General features: G+C 44.1%; 1 protein-coding gene and 1 long non-coding RNA gene across 2 annotated transcripts in view; one reads left to right on the plus strand and one right to left on the minus strand.

The window, feature by feature from the left end:
* Positions 1–11,123, plus strand: part of LOC128061214 (uncharacterized) — a 42,153-nt gene extending 31,030 nt beyond the window's left edge. The window contains exon 3 of the long non-coding RNA XR_008200715.1: positions 11,091–11,123. This is a non-coding gene — a long non-coding RNA (uncharacterized LOC128061214). The remainder of the gene's footprint in view (positions 1–11,090) is intronic.
* Positions 5,284–22,424, minus strand: RBP7 (retinol binding protein 7). Its single transcript, XM_052653491.1, is given in 5 exon segments — positions 5,284–5,334; positions 10,885–10,909; positions 10,911–10,966; positions 11,412–11,590; positions 22,352–22,424. Coding segments are annotated over 5 exon segments (384 nt in total).
* Positions 22,425–24,181: the final 1,757 nt, after the last annotated feature.

Genomic DNA, 24,181 nt, shown 5'->3' on the forward strand with positions numbered 1-24,181 from the left:
ATCATGCGAAATGCCAGCCTGAATGAATCACAAGCTGGAATCAAAATTGCTGAGAGAAGTATCAACAACCTCAGATATGCAGATGACACCACCCTAATGGCAGAAAACAAAGGAATTTAAAAACCTGTTGATGAGGGTGAAAGAGGAGAGTGAAAAAGCTGGGTTAAAACCCAACATTCAAAAAATTAAGATCATGGCATCTGGTCCCATCACTTCATGGCAAATAGATGGGAAAAAAGTGGAAACAGTGCAGATTTTATTTTCTTGGGCTCCAAAATCACTGCGGACAGTGACTGCAATCACGAAATTAAAAGACGTTTGTTCCTTGGAAGAAAAGCTATGACAAAGCTAGACAATGTATTAAAAAGCAGAGACATTACTTTGGAAACAAAAGTCCGTACAGTCAAAACTATGATTTTCCCAGTAGTCATGTACAGATTTGAGAGTTGGACCATAAAGTAGGCTGAGTGCCAAAGAATTGATGTTTTTTAATTGTGGTGCTGGCGAAAACTCCTGAGAGTCCCTTGGACAGCAAGGAGATTAAACTAGTCAATCCTAAACGAAATCAACCCTGAATATTCATTGGAAGAACTGATGTTGAAACTGAAGCTCCAATACTTTGGCCGCCTGATGGGAAGAACTGACTCATTGGAAAAGACCCTGATACTCAGAAAGATTGAGGGCAGGAAGAAAAGGGGACAAGAGTGGATGAAATGGTTGGATTGCCTCACTAACTCAATGGACATGAGGTTGAACAAACTGCAGGAGATAGTGAAGGACAGGAAAGCCTGGTGTGTAATCCATGGGGTGGCAAAGAGTCCAACTCAACTTAGCATGTGAACAATGAACAAAATAACATCCTGGAAAAAAAATCTCATGTTCTTTCTATATGGTGGGATCACAATATCTAATTGAATCTACAATTGTTTTCTGACTTCATTTGGCTGCAAGCTCACTGCTTCTAAAGTTAAACTAACAACTTGGTGTCTGTTATTCATGTAAACTGAAATGCACAACCTAAAAGTTGAGAATTATGTTTTATTTGGCCAACTTACCAAGGACTTAGCCTGGGATACCACCTCTCAGCTCTGAGAGACATCTCTGAAGAAGTAAGGTGGGATCCAGGATGTATAGTAGTTTTTGCAAACCAGGTAGTCAGGACATCAAAAGATTATTGTTAGTTAATTTTTTTTTCTTGAATTAAGACATCTCATCTCTAAGCAGACATCTCAAGTTAATGAATTTAGCACTTTTCTATGTATGGGAAGATGCCAGAGTGTGGGCTCATTGAAATCATTCCCTTGATATGCAGTTTAACTCTCCTGGGCTAGTATCCTATTTTTTTCCATCCTGAGTCCCCTCAGGGTGCACAGTTGGGGGTGGCTGCAGTGGCTGATGGCTTGATGGCTGGAATATCTTTGGTTTACTGAAATGGCAGGCCATATTTTTCATCCACACTTAAAACAAGAGTTGTATCTGATACTCAGACTTTAACTTCCTATAAATTTCTGTCATCACCAGCAGACTGTAAGCTCCTTAGGGGCACAGACCTTTCCTCTGCTGTTGTCCATGGAATCCCTAAAGCCCAGCTTAGAGCCTAGCACGAAGTGACTGCCAAGTGCTAACTGTAACCCTTTCCTTACTTGCCTTATCTGGCAGGGGCTCTATGGTCCATCAGTTCCACTCATCTTACCAAGTTGCTCCCTGCTAAGATTCCCTGACAGTACCACCACCTTCCTTCTTTTTTATTTTTTAACCATTTTTATTACCTATTTATTGATGCCTGTGCTGGGTCTTCATTGCTGCAAGCAGGCTTTCTCTAGATGCAGCAAGTAGGGGCTACTATCTAGTTGCAATATGCAAGCTTCTCATTGCAGTGGCTGCTCTGTTGCAGAACACAGGCTCTAGAGTTGTTGTGGCTTAGTTGCCCTAGGGGATGTGGGATCTTGCTGACCCAGGGACCAAACTCATGTCCTCTGCATTAGCAGGTAGATTCTTAACCACTGGACCACCAGGAAAGTCCTACTGCCACATTCCTTTGGCTTCTCACTGTCTGTACCCCTTCACCTCTTCTGGTTCCATAACCATTCGTGTGCATCTTCAGGACCAGTTGCACTGTTAAACCATCCTCACCCACATGGCAAAATCCTCTGTCTCACCTTATGGATACCTTGGTCATCTCAGCAAATGCTCGACACTCCTCAACCCTGAAATATTTCCTTCCTTCACTTCCCTGATGCCATCTTTATTTCTCCAGCCCCTCTGGTCCCAGGACTGTGGGATTTATACCTCAGGTTTCTCTCTTCTCTCTTTAAATACAATGTCCCAGACATTGCATAGTTTATGTATCATCCATATGCATAGTTTATATGCTTCACAATGAGAGAGTCAATTCCTAGGCAGGTTGATAAGAAGTCCAGGGGTCCCCGAGGAGAGAGGGGTCTGGGGTTCTCAAGGAGAAGGAAGGGACAAACTTTTTTTTCCCCTCTACAATTCTTAGTCTTAGTCACATAAAACGTTTTTTTCTTTAAGTCCAGAACTGATGATTACACAACAAACAACTCAGTTTAAACTCTGTACTAGGGAGTACCCTGGTGGCTCTGAGGTTAAAGGGTCTGGCTGCAATACAAGAGACCTGGGTTTGATCCCTGGGTCAGGAAGATCCCCTGGAGAAGGAAATGGCAACCCACTCCAGTATTCTTGCTTGGAGAATCCCATGGATGGAGGAGCCTGGTGTCATCAGGGTCACAAAGAGTCAGACACAACTGAGCAACTTCACTTTCACTTTCAGAGATTATATAACAACAGTGTATATGCTTGAGGACAGTTTTTCCTTCCTGAAAACCTTCTGACTAATCCTAATATCTTAGACTGTATATCATGGGAGTGGGTCTGGTAGGATCTCTCTATTGTTAAATTCTAGTCCTGTTATCCTAAAATGTAAATTGTGGGAGTGGGTCTGGTAAAATTTTCACAAACTTGAGACATCTTCTTGAATTATTGTAATAATTAATTAAAAAGTATATTACTCCCTTGCTAACACTAGTGAGGGGGACATTCTCCGTCCCGCTTCTGATGTCTATATCAGAAGCTTTCTCTGTCCCTTTTAACTTTAATAAAACTCTGCTATACAAAAGCTCTTGAGTGATCAGTCCTGGTCCCCGGTCCCAAAGTTGATTTAAAAAGTTCCTTGGAGATCACGAATCCAGCACAGTTCACCAGAAGCCATCAACAACTTGTTTGTGTCTCTGGAGTCATCTATTCATTGTCTCCCGGCAGCCTGGCTCTCACTGGGCACAGCCACCTCGGAAGCTGAAGTTCTGGCTTCGCTTCTTCTTTCTCCAAAGTATTATTTATTTGTTTGCTTTGGCCGTGCTGGGTCTTCGCTGCTGCTTGAGCTTTTCTCCAGTTGCGGAGAGTGGGAAGCTACTCTCTAGTTGCCGTGTGCGGGCTTGTCGCTGCAGTGGCTTCTTGTTGTGGAGCGTGGGCTCTAGGGTGCACAGGTTTCAGTTGCAGCTCACGGGCTCTAGAGCATGGGTTCAATAGTCGTGGTGCACGGGCTTAGTTGCTCGTGGCATGTGGGATCTTCCCAGATCAGAGAGCGAACCTTCTGCATCGTGTCAGCTACAAATTGGCACTTACCAAGAGCATCGCCAGTGACTGAAGAACAAAGGCCTTTGCCATCTGCCTCTACGGAGATTGAACCCCATGCTGCCAGAGCTGCTGCCCTTCAACAGTCCCTGAGGGAGTAGGCATTCTGTGCTCCAAGGAATCTGGTGGGACAGGTCTTTAGATAGTTGGATGTTTTTAGCAACAGAACTGATGATCTCAATCCTTGCATCTCCTCATATCTAGAGAAGCACTAAATCCCTTCTTGGTGACATCAGACCCTTATGACTAACAAAAAACCTTTTTTAAAATGAGTGTTTCACGGCATTGAACTCCTCCTTCACCAAAACCTTATGTATTGACTTTCCCCCACTGCCGCTTTGGAGCAGTCTCTCAGAGCTATCTGAGATGCTGCCTCCCAGGCTGCAGTTCTCATTTTGCCCCAGATAAAACTTAACTCACAACTCTCAAGTTGTATATCTTTTTTTAGTCGACAATTGGCGGCTGGATTCTTTACCACTGAGCCACCAGAGAAGCCCTGTTATTTTCTTTTGATGGGCCTCAACCTTGCTATAACTGCCTGATCCAAAACAGAACACCTCCTTGATTCTTCCCCTAGCCAGCATCCCTCCATCACATCCATCTCTTTGGATTATAGATTCTGCCTCCTTAATATCTTGTTACTTCTCTCCGAGGCCCAATAGTCGATTTCTCTATTTTTCAGACTTGGGCTCTGGATGATCCTGAACAATGTCACCTTACACTCTGATTTCTACTGGGTTTCTAAACTGCCTCTTGAATTGCATCCCCCACCTACAATCCTTTCTTCCCTCAGCAGTCAGAATTACTTTGTTATTATTTTTAAGGCATATATTTATTTTTGGCTGCATCCGGTTTTAGTTTCAGTGCATGGACTTCTGTTTAGTTGGGACACATGGGATTTTAGTTCCCTGACCAGGGATTGAACCTGCATCCTCTGCATTGGAAGGTGGGTTTTTAACCATGGGACCACCATAGGAGTCTCCAGAGTTACTTTCTGTGAGCCAACCTGGTTGTACATATCTGCTTAATACAGGTCACCATCTTCCTATTACTTTAGGGACAAAAATCTCACCTCTTTACCCTAGCATTCAAGATACTTCACGGTAGAGCCACTGACATGTCAGTTACCCCTGCAATCTCTACCCACCCTATCCCACCCAACACACCCTAAGCTACAGTTAAAGTAATCTTTTCAGTGCTTCAAACATTCCTCCAACTTTTGACTAGGGTGCTTCCTGATACTTCCTGCCTACATTTACTTCAGGTCCCAGATTAAAGATCACTTCCAGAAATACCCCAGGCCCTTACCACCACTTGCCCACCCCCTGGAAGGTGGGAATTACAACTTGTTCATCATTGGTGTGTCAATGGTGTGCCTAGAAAGCTTCCAAATATTTCTGAAAATAAGGAGATACGTTAAAGTTAGAAGGAAAAAGTCAGAATCATTGGACAGGTTTATTGAAGCTGAGAGTTTTTCTCACAATCCAAATGGCTTCTGGTATAGGCTGTGTGACATCTCTTTGATCACAAGGCCCCATCTACCAAACCCCAACAGATCATTCCTGTCCTGTTCGTTCTGGGATATAATTCATCAAGCTGCCCCCACATGTGGACTCTGCTGTTGGATACAGATCAAGCTCTCTGGAACATCTGCTTGCACACTTGGCCTTCACAGAATAGTTCCTAGGGACAGGGAGCAAGGCAGAACAGAGATGAGTTGGCATATAGTCTATTATTATTGGGGCTTTCCCGATGGCTCAGCAGGTAAAGAATCCACCTGTAATGCAGGAGACACAGGACACTCAGGTTCGATCCCTGGGTCAGGAAGATCCCCTGGAGAAGGAAATAGCAACCCACTCCAATATTCTTTCTTGGAGAATCCCATGGACAGAGGAGCCTGGTGGGCTTCAGTTCAAAGAGTAGCAAAGAGTCAGACATGACTGAGCAACTGAACAGCAGCAGCAGCTATTATTATTATTAGTCATACTTCTGACACCATGATGTCTTTTCCAATTGCACATCTCCAACCCTCTTACAACAAACTGGACAGCCAACAATTTGATTTAGTTTGGACACTGAGGATCAGAGCTCCACAGGTCAAGGGCTTAATCTCATAAGATTGCCCTTACTTCAGATATCAATCACAAGTCACCTATACATCTGACTAATCATCCCATATCGGGGATTCCCACAACTCCCTTCTCAGGTTCAATACTTTGCTAGAATGGCTCACAGAAACACTTTTTGCTTACACTTACAGGTTTATTATAAAGAATGCAACTCAGGAACAGCCAAATGGAAGAGAGGCATAGGAAAAGGTATTGTGGTAGGGGTGGGGCATACAGAGCTTCCATGACCAGTCTAGCAGAGCTCCCTTCCAGCACTTCTATGTCTTCACAAACTAGAAAGTTCTCTGAACCCCTTTGTTTTTGTTGTTTAGTTGCTAAGTCACGTCCAGCTCTTTGTGACTCCATGGACTGTAGCACACCTGGCTCTTCTGTCCTCCACTATCTCCCTAATTTTGCTCAAATTTATGTTCATTGAGTTAGTGATGCTATCTAACCATCTCATCCTCTGTTGTCCCCCTCTCCTTTTGCATTCAATCTTTCCCAGCATCAGGGGCTTTTCCAGTGAGTCAGTTCCTCACATCAGGTGGCCAAATTATTGGAGCTTCAGCTTCAGCAGCAGTCCTTTCAATGAATATTCAGAGTTGATTTCCTTTAGGATTGACTGGTTTTACCTTCTTGCAGTCCAACAGACTCTCAAGAGTCTTCTCTAGCACAGCAATTCGAAAGCATCAATTTTTCAGTGTTCAGTCTTCTTTATGGGTCCAACTCTCTCATCCACACACGACTATTGGAAAAATCATAGCTTTGACTATGCACACCTTTGTTGGCAAAGAGATGTCTCTGCTTTTTAGTACACTGTCCAGGTTTGTCATGGGTCTTCCCAGGTGGCACAGTGGTAAAGAATCCACCCGCCAGGGCAGGAGATGCAGCAGATGTGGGTTCGAACACTGGGTCTGGAAGATCCCCTGGAGTAGGAAATGGCAACCCACCCCAGTATTCTTATCTGGAAAATCCCATGGTCAGAGGAGCCTGGGGTCCAGTCCTTGGAGTCAGACATGACTGAGTGACTGAGCACGCACACACACACACAGGTTTGTCATAGCTTTCCTTCCAAGGAGAAAACGTCTTTTAATTTCATGCCTGCAGTCAGCATCCACAGTGATTTTGGAGCCCAAGAAAATAAAATCTGTCATTGCTTCCAGTTTTTTTCCCTTCTGTTTGCCAGGAAGTGATGGGACCAGATGCCATGATCTTAGTTTTCTGAATATTGAGTTTCAAGCAAACTTTTCACTCTCCTCTTTCACCCTCATCAAGAGGCTCTTTACTTCCTCTTCACTTTCTGCCATAAGGGTGGTGTCATCTGCATATCTGAGGTTGTTGATAATTTATGCCAGCAATCTTGATTCCAGCTTGTGATTCATCCAGCCCAGGATTTCACATACATGATGTACTCTGCATAGACGTTAAATAAACAGGGTGACAATATACAGCCTCGTTGTACTCCTTTCCCAATTTTGAACTAGGTCAGTTAGTCCATGTAAGGTTCTAATTGTTGCTTCTCGACCCACCTACAGGTTTCTCAGGAGACAGGTAAGGTGGTCTGGTACTCCAGTCTCTTGAAGAATTTTCCACAGTTTATTGTGATCCACACAGTCAAAGTCTTTTGTGTAGTTAATGAAGAAGTAGATGTTTTCCTGGAACATCCCTTGCTTTCTCCATGATCCATGAACTCATTTATGTAAAGGTTTTTATGGAGTTTTCATTACATAGGCATGATTGCTTAAATCATTGGCCATTGGTAATGGTCAATCTCTAATCCCTCTCCCCTCACCTGAGTTCAGGGGCTGGGCTGAATGTTCCAACCTTCTAATCCTACCTTGATCTTTCTTGGGACTAGCTCCCATCCTGAAGCTCTCTAGGGTCCCCAGCCACCATTCATCTCAGTAGCATAGAGAAGACACTCTCATTACTCTGGAGATTCCAGGGGTTTTAAGAACCAGGTACAAAGGCCAAATATTCATTGGTTTTCATTATATCACAGCTTATAAAAATCATAAGCCTCTTGATGAAGGAGAAAGATGAGAGTGAAAAATGTAGTTTAAAACTCAACAGTCAAAAAACTAAGCTCATGGCATCTGGTCCCACCACTTCATGGCAAATAGATGGGGAAACAATGGAAACAGTGACAGACTTTATTTTCTTGGGCTCCAAAATCACTGCAGATGGTGACTGCAGCCATGAAATTAAAAGACGCTTGCTCCTTGGAATAAAAGTTATGACCAACCTAGACAGCATATTAAGAAGCAGAAATGTTACTTTGTTGATATATGTCCATATAGTCAAAGCTATGGTTTTTCTAGGAGTCATGTACAGATGTCAGAGTTGGACCATAAAGAAGGCCGAGCACCAAGGAATTGATGCTTTTGAACTGTGGTGTTGGAGAAGACTCTTGAGAATCCCTTGGACAGCAAGAAGATCAAACCAGTCAATCCTAAGGGAAATACATTGTGAATATTCATTGGAAAGACTGATGCTGAAGCTAAAGCTCCAATACTTTGGCCACCCAATGGGAAGATCCAACTCACTGAAAAAGCCCCTGATGCTGGGAAAGATTGAAGGCAGGAGGAGAAGGGGACAACACAGGATGGGATGGTTGGATGGCATCACTGTCTCAATGGACATGAGTTTGAGCAAACTCCAGGAGATAGTGAAGGACAGAGCAGCCTGGTGTGCCGCAGTCCCTGAGGTTGCAAAGAGTCAGACATGACTGAGCAGCTGAACAAAAGCAACAATAAGAATCATCCCAAGAATGTCCTTAGACCAAGGGTCCTTCTACCCTCTGCTTGGGCAGAGTTCTTGGACATGCCAAAGAAGGATGCAGCAATTTGAACATTACTCCTTACAGCCACATAATCTGAATTCTTAAACATATTTGTATTTCCTTTGTAGTTCCATACTACATTTTTGTGATGGCAAGTTTCTTAACTTTGTTTTTATTGCCAGAAGAGTGTGAGATTTGTCCATCTAAGAATCGAAGTATCTTCAATGCCTTCATAATCAAAGACCACCACCTCAAAGACCACCCATATCCCACTCTAAGTGCTCTAATTTTGTTTTCATGGATCTGACCTAGACTTCACATGTACATTAGGACCAAAAAGGCGTAGAGTTGAAAGCACACATTCTTGTCAGACCTAGATTTGAATCTTCACTCTGCACCATGGGGAGTTTCTAAACCTAAATCTCATCATTTGTAAATGGGAAAAAAAATAGTGTCTCTTTCACAGGATTGGCTTGAAGACTAAGTCAGAAAATGCACTCAAAGGATTTAACTAAGTAATTGCACACAAAGTCATCATTCGAAAATGTAAGCCATTGTAATACACATATATGGCAAGAAGGAATTCTCATTTTAAAAGCCATAATTAAGCCTTTGTGCACAATTTTATACTTTATAGATTATATTTAGAAATTATTGATTAGGTTGACCTATAACTTGTATGGTCTTAAAGTGCTGGTGGCTTAAGAAATTGATATACCCCTTTTGGAAGTGAATAAGGCAACAAAGTAGCAAGAAGCAACAATGTCTGGGACAACACTGATCCCCTCTGTAAATTTTTCCTAAGGAAATAAATCCATGGATGCAAAAAGCTCTATTTATGTGAATTTAAGAGACAGCAGAAAACACTCTGAAACAATATTTCTGGACATTGCAATTAAGAAAACATTTTACTAAAATGAAAGTTCATGAATCTGATGGAATAGTATACAGTGGTTGGCTACCTTATTATATGGATTCAACTAACACAAAATGAATACAACAGGACAATTTTTAGAAAGTTGGAATATGTTTTTCTATTAAATGAAAAGGCAGAATACTCTCTCAGACTGGAAGGCAAGACATCAAATTGAAAACAGTTGCGTTGGGATGGTAGGATGCTGGTCATGGTTTCCTAACCTCATTTTAAAAATAAGAACATTTAACAACAACAAAACAAACAACCCAACCTGAAAATGGGCAGAACACCTAAGTAGACATTTCTTCAATGAAGACATGCAAATGGCCAGTAGGCACATGAAAACATGCTCAACATTGCTAATTATTAGAGAAATGCAAATCAAAACTATATGAAGTACCACAAAAGTCAATGAAGTCTACAAATAACTAACGCTGGAGAGGGTGTGGAGAAAAAGGAACCCTACTACACTGTTGGTGGGAATGTAAATTGGTGCAGCCACTATGGAAAACAGTATGGAGGTTCCTTAGAAAACTAAAATAGAATTACCATAGGATCCAGCAGTCCCACTGTTGGGAATATATCCAGACAATACTATAATTCAAAGAGATACATGCACCCCTATGTTCACAGCAGCACTATTCGCAATAGCCAAGACGTGGAAACAATCTATATGTCCACTGAGAGATGTACAGATAAAGGAGACGTAGTACATGTATACAATGGAATACTACTCAGCCATAATAAAGAACAAAATAATGCCATGTGCAGCAACATGATGCAACTAGAGATTATCCCACTGAATGAAGTCAGAAAGAGAAAGACAAGTGCCATATGATGTCATTTATATATGGAGTCTAAAATATGCCACAAATGAACTTCTCAACGAAGCGCAAACAGACTCGCAGACATAGAAAACAGACTTGTGATTGCCAACAGGGTGCGGGTGGGGATGCGGGAGGAATGGACTGGTAGTTGGGTGTTAAAAGATGCAAACTATTATGTATGGAATGTATGGACAACAACGTCCTACTGTATAGTACAGGGAACTACATTCAATGTCCTGGGATAAACCACAATGGAAAAAAACATATAAAGAATGTGTGTGTATACACACACACACACACACACATATGTATGTATGTATGTATGTATGTATGTATGTATGTATGTATGTCGTCTGTCTGGAGGAGGGCATGGCAAGCCACTCCAGTATTCTTGCCTGGAGAATCCCATGGACAGAGGAGCCTGGTGAGCTACAGTTTCTAGGGTCACACAGAGTCAGACACGACTAAAGCAACTTAGCACACACACATGCACGCATGAATGTATGTATAACTGAGCCATATTATTGTACAGCAGAGATTCACACATTGTAAGTCAACTATGTCAATTTAAAAAATACAGGAACAAAACAGGGCCAGTACCAGGTGAAGCTGGTCCTCTTCAATCCTTCTTTTCCCCCTTCTGCACGCAGGTGAATTTGTCATTGTCCCAAGTGACCAAGCTCTGCATGAGGGATGGGAGAAAATACTGATTTGCTCTGGCAGCATCCTCAGATATGACTAGAGAAGGTGTCAAGGACCTTGCAAAACTAAAAGTCTATGTCATGACTTTAATTTTTGCCTTGCAGGCTTCCCTGGTGGCTCAGTGGTAAAGAATCCACCTGTCAATGCAGGAGACACAGGTTTGATCTCTGATCGGGGAAGATCCCACATGCCTCAGAGCAACTAAGCCCATGCACCACAACTGTTGAGCCTGTACTGTAGAGACTGAGAGCCACAACTGCTGAGCCCATGTGCCTTAGAGCCTGTGCTCTGCAACAAGAGAAGCCACTGCAATGAGAAGGCTTTGCACCACAGCTAGAGAGTAGCCACGATCGCCGCAACTAGAGAAAACAGCCCACATGGCAACAAGCACCCAGCACAGCCAAGACTAAATAAATGATTTTTACCTTGCATTTTCTGTTATCTATGCCTTTGTTATCTCCATCAACTTCTTCTCCGACTTTAAATTTCACAACATAGTTCCTGAAGGTGCTGTTCGTGTGGATGGTAAAAGAATCCCCATTCTGCTCAATCACTTTCTGTGGCTTCAGCATCTTGGCTATCTTATGAGTGGCAAAGTCAATATCTTAAAAACAATTTTTTAGAAAGGAAAGACATTTAAACATTTACTTGAGACGCAAAAGCTAAGGATTTGGCAGCTGTCCTCAAAATCATTGCATCTGATGGCTAGTGTTTCTCAGAGTTTGGGTATAGACAGTTCCCATTCAATGGCTTTGAATGCATTATGAACTAGAGATAAAGGCTGCTTATTTTGTTTATTTGCTTTAATATTTATTTATTTGGCTGCCTCGAGTCTTAGTTAGCAACGGGCGGGATCTTCAGTCTTCGTTGTGCCACGTGGGATGTTTAACTATGGCCTGCAACTCTTAGTTGGAGCATGTGGACTCCAGTTCCCTGACCAGGGATTAAACCAGGGCTCCCTGCATTAACAGCTCAGTCTTAGCCAATAGACCAGCGGGGAAGTCCCAAGGTTGCTATTTTAAATAGAGAAAAAGTGAAAGTGAAAGTCATTGAGTCATGTCTGACTCTTGGTGACTGCATGGACTATACAGTCCATGGAATTCTCCAGGCCAGAATACTGGAGTGGGTTCCCCTCTCCAGGGGATCTTCCCAACCCCAGAATTGAACCCAGGTCTCCCACATTGCAGGCAGATTCTTTATCAGCTGAGCCACCAGGAAGCAAAGTGCAATTTTAGCCAGAGCTGAGGGAGGTGACAAAGTGAGTGGTGAGTTGTGCAGATCTTGGGGGGAAAGAAATATAGGACTGGAGAAGGAAATGGCAACCCACTCCAGTATTCTTGCCTGGAGACCTCCATGGAGTCTGGTGTGCTACAATCAGAGGGGTCACAGAGTTGGACACTACTTAGCAACTGACCAGCAACAGCAAGTGTACAACAGAGCTCACTAGAACTCTCAGGAGGTGCATGTCAGATGTCTCAGGAACCTTCAGGGGACCGGGGTGGCTGAAGAAGAATGAGGGAGAATGAGGAGGAGGGGAGGACCTAGAGATGAGATTCAGGGTAGCATAAGGGACCATCGGGCTTTAATTCAGAGCATGATGGAATTGGATGGGAGCCACTGGAATATTTAGAGCAGATGACATGATCTCATTGGCAGGCAGCCACAACTGCTGGCTTGTCATCCTGAACATTCCTATGAGTCATGGGACATGGTTCTCCTATTTAGGGAATGTCCTGTTCATGTAGAATGAAGTTTCAGGAATCATTTCAGATTTATATACTTCGTTGCAGATAGCTTGGTCCCAGAATTGTCCCTGTTTTAACTTGTTTGCCTAACAGATTCTTTTTTTCTGACATGACTGGCCCTCAGAGCTAGCTGTGCTTTTCAGGGCTGGGTGCCTCACATCTCCATTTCCAGCCTAGAAAATGTGGCCAAGCCCTTCATAGGGCTCCATGAGCATCGCATTAGCCCCTACCCATTTCTTTTTCTTTTTATTTTTTTAATGTATTTTTTGGCTGCACCACACAGCTTGCAGGTTATTAGTTCCCGCAAATCTAGGATTGAACCCCAGGCCCTCAGCAGTGAAAGTGCTGAGTCTTAACCAGTGGACCACCAGGGAGCTTCGAGTTCTATGCATTTCTAAGCTCAATGATGGTGTGAATGTCCTTGTCTTAAGAAAGCTGGTTTTTTTTTTTGGTTTCCCTGGTGGTCCAGCAGTCATGAATCTGCTTTGTAATGCAGGGGACACCAGTCTGATTCCTGGTCCAGGAAGATCCCACATGCCACAGGACAACTAAGCCCCTGTGCCACTGCTACTAGCCCATGTTCAGCAGTTACTGAAGTTCGTGTGCCCTAGAGCCCGTGTTCCCCAACAAGAGAAGCCACTGCAATGAGAAGCTGGCACACTGCTGCTAGAGAGTAACCCCCCCACACCCACGCTCTCTGCAACTAGAGAAAGTCCATGTACGATAACAAAGACCCAGTGCAGCCATAAATATATAAATAATTTTTAAAAAGCTAGCTGCCTGGAAAAAAAAAAGGCTTTCTTAGAATGAAATAATGTCATTTTTGGTATATTGTCACCCTGCTTATTTAACTTATATGTAGAGTACGTCATGTGAAATGCCAGGGTGGATGAATCACAAGCTGGAATCAAGATTGCCAGGAAAATATCAACAACCTCAGATATGCAGATGATATTAACCTAATGGCAGAAAGTGAAGAGGAACTACAAGAACATCTTGATGAAGGTGAAAGAGCAGAGTGAAAAAGCTGGCTTGAAACTCAACATTAAAAAAACTAAGACCATGGCATCCAGTCCCATCACTTCATGGTAAATAGATGGGGAAAAAACGGAAACAGTGGCAGGTTTATTTTCTTGGGCTCCAAAATCACTGAGGACAGTGACTGCAGTCATGAAATTAAAAATGCTTGTTCCTTGAAAGAAAAACCTAGACAGCATCTTGAAAAGCAGAGACCTCACTTTGCTGACAAAGGTCCATATAGTCAAAGCTATGCTTTTTCCAGCAGTCATGTATGAATGTGCTATGCTTAATTACCCTTTGTGTCTGACTCTTTGTGACCCCATAGACTGTAGCTCACCAGGCTCCTCTGACCATGAGTATTCTTCAGGGAAGAATACTGGAGTGGATTGCCATGCCCTTCTCCAGGGGATCTTTCCAATCCAGGTATCGAACCCAGATCTACTGCATTGCAAGCTGATTCTTTACCATCTGAGCCATCAGGGAAGGCCAAGAATACTGCAGTGTGTAGTCTATCCCTTCTCCAGGTGATCGTCCTGACCCAGGGATCGAACCGCATTGCAGGTGGAGTCTTTACCAGCTGAGCTACCAGGGAAGCCCGTGGATATGACAGCTGGACCATAAAGAACGTTGAGTGCTGAAGAATTGATGCTTTTGAACTGTGGTGCTGGAGAAGACTCTTGAGAGTCCCTTGGATTACAAGGAGACCAAACCAGTCAATCCTAAAGGAAATCAACCCTGAGTGTTAATTGGAAGGACTGATGCTGAAGCTGATGTTCCAATACTTTGGCCACCTGATGGGAAGAGCTGACTTATCGGAAAAGACCCTGATGCTTGGAAAGACTGAGGGCAGAAGTAGAAGGGGGCGACAGAGGATGAGATGGTTGGATGGCATTGACTCAATGGACATGAGTTTGTGCAGACCTCGGGAGACAGTGAAGGTAGGAAAGCCTGGCATGCTGCAGTCCATGGGGTCACAGAGTCAGACACAACTTAGCAACTGAACAACAACATCATTTGCAACATATTGGATAGGCCTACAGATGATCATACTAAATGAAATAAGTCAGAAAGAGACAAATACTGTATGATATCAGTTACTAATATATGTGGAATCTAAAATATGATACAAATGAACTTATCTATGAAACAGAAACAGACTAACAGACGTAGAGAATACACTTGTGGTTGTGGAGAGTCAGGGAGTGGAGAAGGAAAATATTTCCCTTTTGAGATTAGCAGAAGGAGCTGTTATATATAGGATGGATAAACAGCAAAGTCCTACTGTATAGTATAGGGAACTATATTCAATATCTTGTGATAAACCATAATGGAAAAGAATATAAAAAAGAATATATACATATATTTAACTGAGTCACTGTTATACAGTGGAAATAAACAGAATATTATAGATCAACTTTTTTCAATAAAATGAAAAAAACTTTTAACCTAGAACTCTAGCTTTTAGCATGAAATGCAAATGATCCAGTCTTTACTTATTTTCAGCAATCTTTAAACATGGAGGCTAAACCCTTAAAATATTTATCTGATTATTAATATGATCCAGCCAAATTTAAAATAGTTATCACTGACTTTCCTTAAAGCCTTTTCTTTATGTATAACAAAAACAAATAAGAAACCAAACTTTAGATGATTACTGTATATCAATTATGCTTTTACAATCAGTGAGATGATTTGTTGCTAGTAAATTTATAATTGGTACTACCACATTATAAGACTGTCACTTAACAGATTGGTGGTTGCCGGCTGGCTTTTTAAAGATCAAAATTCAAACTAGCTTAGGTTCTGGTCATTTTCTGCCAGGTCTACACATGACCTCAGTGACCAAATTGCTCACAAGGCTTTTGTCCAGGTCAAACCATACTTTTCCACACCATTTATTTTTTAAGTAGGAAGTATGACATTCCAGCAGAAGGAAGTGAAGTGCAAGTCGTTCAGTCATGTCCGACTCTGTGGCCCCGTGAACTATATAGTCTATGGAATTCTCCAGGACAGAATACTGGAGTGAGTAGCCTTTCCCTTCCCCAGGGAATCTTCCCAACCCAGGGATGGAACCCAGGTAACAATCTACATGGCGCACATACCATTATAAGCATGTGAGCATATACATTTTAGGGCAGGATCTCAAAGAGGCCAACACAAACACATACTTTTTTAAACTTCATCTGTTCACATTAACCCTTTATTTCACAGCCACTTCTTTTTGAAAAATTTTTTATTTTTATTTATTTATGTTATTTGGCTGTGCCAGGTCTTAGTTGTGGCAGGTGGGATCTTTGCTTGAAGCATACAGGATCTTTTATACATATATAACTGAAACGTTTCATTCAAAAAATTTTATAGTTTGTGAGTGACAAAATGAACAGTGTGTAATGTGATGTGACCAAAACTATGTTTTAAAAGTGCATTCATACACAGAGTTTAAATCTCATGTAAAAAAATAAAAAATAGCCATTTAATACTGTCAAACTTTTATCCCATTACATGTGAATATTGTGTCAGATTCAATTAATCTTACAGCAAGATCTTTAGCTGTGGCATGTGAAACATGCAGCATGTGAGATCGAGTTCCCTGATCAGGGATTAAACCCGGGCCCCCTGCCTTGGGCGCTCATTCTTAGCCACTGCACCACCAGGGAAGTCCCCCAAAGCTACTTCTAACTTTGAGGCCATGTGGGTCTTGGAGCCAACAGAAATTGGGCTTTAAATCCCAGCTTATGCAGTAACTTTCTTTCTTTTTTTTTTTTTTTTGGAAACCAGTCTTTCCAGGAACTGGTCCGATTTCTTTATTTTCAGGTTCGCTTATATACTTTTTGTTATACATAGGGATGAATACAGAGTCATGCGGGGTCAGCAGACCTGACCTTTATCAAAATCAGGTGCTTCATATAAAAGATCTTAGGGGTTTTACACCATCTTCTGGCCAGGGGGCTTACTAACATTTTATGACCCTTTCTTTCTGATAACAGTCAGTCAACCAGAAAACTTATTTTTTCCAGGGGTGATTTTTTCTTAAACCAGGTGCCACCCTCTGAAGGTACCAGATAAAGTTGTATTCCTATCGGGTGAGGGTGTAGTGGGTTACAATTAAGAAAGGAATTTACTTAGCCTAAGGTTTAACATGATTAATCTTTTTTTTTTCTTTTTTATTTATTTATTTATTTTTTAATTTTAAAATCTTTAATTCTTACATGTCCCATCACTTCGTGGCAAATAGATGGGGAAACAATGGACAGTGACAGACTTTATTTTCTTGGGCTCCAAAATCACTGCAGATGGTGACTGCAGCCATGAAATTAAAAGACACTTGTTCCTTGGAAGAAAAGCTATGACCAACCTAGGCTACTTTGCCAACCAAGGTCTGTTTAGTCAAAGCTATGGTTTTCCAGTAGTCATATACAGATGTGAGAGTTGGACTATAAAGAAATCTGAGTGCCAAAGAATTTATGGTTTTGGTGTTGGAGAAGACTCTTGAGAGTCCCTTAGACTGAAGGGAGATCCAACCAGTCCATCTTAAAGAGAATCAGTCCTAAGTATTCATTGGAAGGACTGATGTTGAAGCTGAAGCTCCAATACTTTGGCTACCTGATGGGAAAAACTGACTCACTGGAAAAGACCCTGATTCTGGGAAAGATTGAAGAAAGGAGGAGGAGGGGATGACAGAGGATGAGATGGTTGGATGGCATCACCGACTCGATGAACATGAGTTTGAGCAAGCTCTGGGAGTTGGTGATGGACAGGGAACCCTGCCATGTTGCAGTCCATTGGGTTGCAAAGAGTGGGACACCACTGAGCAGCTGAACTGAACTGAAGTGAAAGCTTGGACTCTGCCCCAATTCTCTCTGGAATCTCCTCTGCTCAAGTCTCTACTAGAATAGCTTAAAAATTCCCCAGTTTTGCCATTCAAGGAGACACTACTTTGAGAAAGATCTCCACTGTTGTCCTTATTTGCTTTAAGTAATTATAAATCCTTTCTTCTCCTGATATTTGGCTTGTTGTTTCTCTTGGATGCATGCCCACGAAGAGTTGAATTCGATTTTCAGGTGACACTGCAAGATCTCTTGGTTTGTATTTTAGACACTCTTAGAATATCAAATATCATCCAACCACCTCTAGCAAATTGGGAATCTAACAGAATTCAGAGGCTGTATAGCTTTGATTCTATTACCAACAATCAATGGCTACTTCTGGGTTTCCAGTTTGGTGCTCTGCTATACTAACTAGCCTCTCTGTTCCAGAAATCCCTAGCCCACTTATATTTCTTTTGGGAAACAGACTGCAAATAAGAGTTAATGTGTTGTCTGGATCCAGTATCTTCCTGGAACCAGAACCAAACATTAAAAAAGGAGTTGTGGGACTTCCCTGGTGGTCCAGTGGTTAAGACTCCATGCTGCCATTGCAAGGAGCACAGGTTCAATCCCTGGTTGGGGAGCTAGTCTCCCACAGGCCATGCAGTACAGCCGAAATAAATAAACAAAATTAAAACTTTAAAAAATAGGAGCTGTGAGGCAGGATATTGATTCAATACTATTTGGTTTAATCCTTTGTGAAATGGGTTGGATGATAAATGAATACACTAATGTAAATGAGGGCTTCCCAGGTGGTACAGTGGTAAAGAATCTGCCTTCCAGTGCAGGAGACACAGGTTTGATGGTTCAATCCCTGATCGGGAAGATCCCCTGGAATAGGAAGTGGCAACCCTCCAATATTTTTGCCTGGAGAATCCCATGGACAGAGGAGCCTGGCGGGCTACAGTCCATGGGGTTACAGAGTTGGACACAACTGAATTGACTTAGCATGAATGTGTGCAATATAAATAAATAGAGCCTCTGTTAGCCTCTAGGATCTCATACAATGGTAGATAATGGATAAACTTCTACAGAAATCATGAAAAAAAGAAGTCTCAAACAAGGAGTCACAACATAACGTACAGAAAAGTAAGACAGTATTGGGGACAGGTGAAGGATTTCACGAATACACATTTGAAAAACACTGATTACAACAGTCAGAAGGCTGCTTTGCGATACTCAACAGGCTTAACAAAAGATCTTTCCACACACTTGAAACAGTCACCCTGACTCCATTCCCTGTTTTCTTCTCTAAGAAATTTGCTCTAAAAGCCATGGGAATGACTAAAAAGAAAGCACTGCAAGGCAAAATTCAAAGCCATGCCCTGATCTCTAACACTTTAAACTCCACAAAGACGTCAGATGCTAGCCAGAGAAACCAGGGAAGAAAGCACTTATGAGGACTTCCCTGGCAGTCCAGTGATTAACAACCCATAAACTCCCAATGTAGGGGCACAGGTTTGATCCTTACATGGGGAACTAAGATCCCACATGCCATGGGTTGTGACCAAAAACAACCTCCCCACCAAAAAACCACAAACAAGCAGAAAAATAAAGCGCTTATGATCATATGTCCCCACTAATTTGAGGGTGAGGTGATAAGTAAATTGTCAGGGCTTACTACCTTTAGGAAAAATAATCATTAATTCCTCCTTATGAATTAGAAACAGAGAGGAAATGAGATTCGGATTAAGGGTAGCAGACTTTGCCACTCCAAGATAATGCCGCTTTTTCATATTGACTATTTTGAAATGAAGGCCATGGGAAAGCAGAAAAGCCCTGCCCTCCCCCAGAGCAGGACATAATTTCGTAAACGTGTCCCCTGCTCTCCCTGTACCAGGTTGGACAGAAATTAGGGACACAACTCTGAACTCCTATCAGTCTAGAGATGGCACCAGGAGAATTTACATAACAAACTTTACTCACTCGTTCCTATTTACCATTAGTTCCTGCATGTATTTATCTTCCCACAGTTTGTCACCCCTGGAATCTCAAAGCCCTTTTCTTTGTCTTGTCACTTCTCTACAGAATTATTACTCTTTGCTCAGGTGCCATATAACTTCCTTTTTTTTTTTTCTTTTCTTTCCTCTTCTTTTAAAAAAATTTTTGGCCACACCTGGTGGCATGTGGGATCTTAGTTCCCCAACCAGGGATCAAACCCATGCTCCCTGCATTGAAAGTCGAATCTCAACCACTGGCCCACCAGGGAAGTTTCCTAAGCTCAGCTTCTAACCACTCTGAGATACTCATCACTGAATGCTCCTAAGTGTATTCACCATGCATGTGTTAACAAGCTTCTGTTTGTTGTTTGTTTCTGTTTGTTTGTTACTCTGTGCTAAGTCACTTCAGTCGTATCCGACTCTGTGTGACCCCATAGACGGCAACCCACCAGGCTCCCCCGTCTATGGGATTCTCCAGGCAAGAACACTGGAGTGGGTTGCCATTTCCTTCTCCAGTGCATGAAAGTGACAAGTGAAAGGGAAGTCGCTCAGTCGTGTCCGACTCTTCATGACCCCATGGACTGCAGCCCACCAGGCTCCTCCATCCATGGGATTTTCCAGGCAAGAGTACTGGAGTGGGGTGCCATCGCCTTCTCCGTGTTACTCTGTCTCTTAGTATATTTTACAGGGTCCCAACCAATGAAACTAAGAAAGGTGGAGAACTAACATTTTTTTCCTTGCCTATAAGGTTTCTGTCAGTATTAATCTGATTTAGTTTGAGAAGTTCCAGGCCTCCCTGCTTAGTGTGAGAAAGGGAGGGTAAAATTCTACCATAGGTTGGGAGATCTTACAGACACACTGGAACCTTAGAATTGCTGTTTAGTCACTCCATCATGTCTGACTCTTTGCAACTCCAAGGACTGTAGCCTGCCAGGCTCCTCTGTCCATGGGTTTCTCCAGGCAATAACACTGGAGTGGGTAGCCATTTCCTTCTCCAGGGGATGTTCCCAACCCAGGGATCAAACCTGCATCTCCTGTGTTGGCAGGCTGATTCTTTACCACTGAGCCACCTGGGAAGACCAAAATGGTACATTCCAAAACGGCTAAAATACCTGATTTTATGTTATTATTTTCTTTTAGATGTGGTTAAAAGAAAAAAAAATGGACCCGCTACTCTCAGTTTGCAGATGGAGAAACCCAAGCCCAGGTCACATAATGCAGAAGAGGAGCCAGAGCAGCCCCCAGTCCTCCAGACTTCTGGAAGCTCCGGCCCTATCAAAATTGCCCCTGATCAGGGACTTCCCTGGTGAGCCAGTGTCTAAGACTCCATGCTCCCAATGCAGGGGGTCTGGGATCCATCCCTGGTCAGGGAACACGTCCCACCTGCCCCAACTAAGAGTTTGAATGCTGCAACTAAAGATCTCACATCTTGCAACTAAGACCCAGCGCAGCCAAATAAAAACATAAAGTTCAAAGAAGATGCCCTATCTCCTTTCACCATTCCGATAGCCTTCGCAAGTTCTGCTGGCTGGTAGGGTAGCCAACTTCCACTTGTGTCCGTTGAATATTAGAAACATGGCTACTTCTGGCTTGAGGTATGCTGCCAGCTTAAAATGAACTCCTATTTAACAACAGCAACACAAAAAGGTGCCTCTGATTGCTGGTATTTAGTCAGAAGCGCTAGGCATGAGCAGGTGCTCAGAACCACCAACGCTGACGAATTAAATTACCCGCAGGAGGAACTGAGCATCAGTACCAAAGGGAAGCATTCTACCGTCAGGGCAGGAAAGAAACTCTGCGGACTCCGTCGCCCCGCTACACCCCCTGAGGCTCCTCCCGTACTTCTTTCTCCCTGCCCCGCAGGGGAAAGTGGAAGCAAACCCTCCAAGCACTGACCCACAGTCCTCCTGGCTGGAATTGGGCCCCGGGGGGAGGGCGGGGAGGGGGTAGCGGCTTCTAAAGGGTCTGGGTTTATTAACCCCCGCCCCTCGATGAGAAGAGGAAACCAGAAAACTAAAGATTTCAAATGTGTCTCCAGAACTCTAACCCGCGCTAGAGCCGCCGGAGGTCTCGGGGCGGGGGGCGGGGCGAGGGCGGGGCGGGAGGCCAGGCTCGGGACGCTACTCTGGGGTCCCGGAATCTGCGTCCCGGAGCATCTCCAGGGGGCGCTGATGCTGCGGGCCGGGACCTCCCCTGGACTCGGGGTTTCCCTCAGCCCGTTGCCCAGAGACCCGCGTTAAAGCGGCGGCGGGGCGAGGATCTCCGGGGAGAGGCTTCGGGTGGCGGCACCTCCCCCGACACCCATGGGGAACCCCATCGTGTCCCCAACTCTCCCTGCGAGGTGGCCCACGCCACGGTCGCCCCCACCTGCTTGGGAGTGCGCGATGGGACAGGAGCCTTGGCCGCGTGGACCGGGCACCGGCGGACAGAGGGGAGGGCAGACAGACTGGCGGAGTAGGAGAGAAAGGACGGGAGGGACCAGGAGACGGCCAGACGCGTGGAGAACGGGGGGATGCGGGAGACCGAAGGATGGGGGGACAGGCGGCTGGACTGAAGGACTGGCAGACGGACGGAGGTGGGAGACCGACGACAGTCAGATGGACGTTCAGGGGGATGGAGGACAGACGAGGGTGGGGAAGTGGGGGACCCGGTGAACCCGTAGGAAGACTCGGGGGACACACGGGTGCAGGTGAGGGGACGCAGGGAGACGGACCAGCAGGCAAGCCCGGCCGCCTCTGCCCCGAACTGGACGCGTGGCCGAGCCAGAGGCCCCCGCACGGCCCCTCCCGCCTACCTAGGGCCCGCATGTAGCCCTCGACGTTGTCGCTGCTGAGCAGGTTCCAGGTGCTGCTGAGGTCGGAAGCCATGGCGGGGCTGAGGACGGCACTGACCAGGGGCAGCGGGGACTGGGAGGCCAATGTCTGGCCGGGGAGGCAGGCCCGGAGGGACCGTGAGGGGACAGAGCAGGGAGGGGCCTTGCGGGGAGCTTTGGGCACAGGCCTCCTGGAAATCCCTTCCACTTTCAGCCTCCCTGTCGCCGTGCTCCTGGGCCTCTGTCCTCTTCTGCTTTAACTCCAAAGTGGATGTACCCCACACCAGGATCAGAGCTACACTTTTTTCTCTGCCTACATGTTAATATGCCTTTCCCAGGTGGCTCAGTGATAAAGACTCCACCAGCAATGCAGGAGACACAGGAGACACCCGGTTAGATCCCTGGGTTGGGAAGATCCCCTGGAGAAATAAATGGCAACCCACTCCAATATCCTTGCCTGGGAAAGCCATGGACAGAGGAGTTTGGCGGGCTCCAGTCCATGGGGTTGCAAAGTTGGACACGACTGAGCCCACGCACACACATTAATAACCAACAGATCTTCAAATACATGGCATGGATTGCTGGGTCAACTGCAAATAATATACCAATAAATCCAATGCTAGTGGTCTCAATAAATAGGCGGTTATCTTCCTTACCTATCAAGCTGTCCTGGGATAAGTGGCAACTCCATGACATAGAAGTGGCATCTCTGGACTTCCTTGGTGGTCCAGTGGTTAAAAATCCACCTGCCATAAAAGGGGACATAGGTTCCCTCCCTGGTCCGGGAAGATTCCATATGCCATGAGCCATTAAGCAGGTTCGCCACAATTACCTGGCCCCAACCCTAAAGACCATGCTCTGCAACAAGAGAAGCCACCGCAAGGAGAAGCCCACAGCCTGCGACTAGAGAGTAGTCCCCCGTTCTGCAACTAGAGAAAAGCCTGAGCACAGCAATGAAGACCCAGCACAGCCAAAAAAACTTATTAATTTAAAATATTACATATTTTAAAAGTGGCATCTCTGTATTTTCCCAGCCTTTCATCCCTGCTGGTTACCTCACTGTCATGAGTTGGCTGCTGGAACATCCACATTCAAGGTGGGAAAGAAGAGAACCACCTGCCATTGTCCCTTCACCAGATTCCTGTTTACACTCATTGGCCAAAACCATGTCATAGGCTACTTCTAATTGCAAGGGAACCTGGGAAATCTAGTATCCAGTCTTCAGTCTTGACAGTAGAGAAAGGCAAAAGAGGAGGGTGTTGGGGATATGGGCTAACCTATAACGTTAGCCCCAAATAGCATCTCTATAGGCTGGCTCCAAGACTTACCTGTTCATTTCTTTTTTTTTTTTTTTCTTTAAACAAAAAATAATATTTATTTGCATTAAAAACAAAGTCCTGTTGATGGTTTGGGAGATATGTGTGTATACGGTCACAAATTATCCTTCATAAAACCTGAAGCAAAACTGGCCACCCTGTTGGCATACCCTCATTTACACAAATCTGATACATTTTTCTGGGTTTTTCTTTTTAAAGGTAAAAAAGAGAAAGAGAAAGAGAAACATGTACGCAGTACGCAGTACGGAAGCTTTTTGTCAATTTCTCAACTGTGGCAAGAGTTTCATCTGCTGCCTTGAAGAAGCTCTGGACACCAGCCCTGTGAGGTAAGATGCAGTTGGGCAGAGTTTCCATGGCCTCCCTCACATGCTGAGTGCTGGCTTGCTCAGGGACCCTCCCCCGGCCTTCACGCAGTCCAGCCACCTGGGAAAACAGAGTTTGGAGAAGGAACAAAACTGGAGGAAGATAATGGAAT

Source organism: Budorcas taxicolor, chromosome 16, assembly GCF_023091745.1.
Source record: "Budorcas taxicolor isolate Tak-1 chromosome 16, Takin1.1, whole genome shotgun sequence".
Classification (NCBI taxonomy): domain Eukaryota; kingdom Metazoa; phylum Chordata; class Mammalia; order Artiodactyla; family Bovidae; genus Budorcas; species Budorcas taxicolor.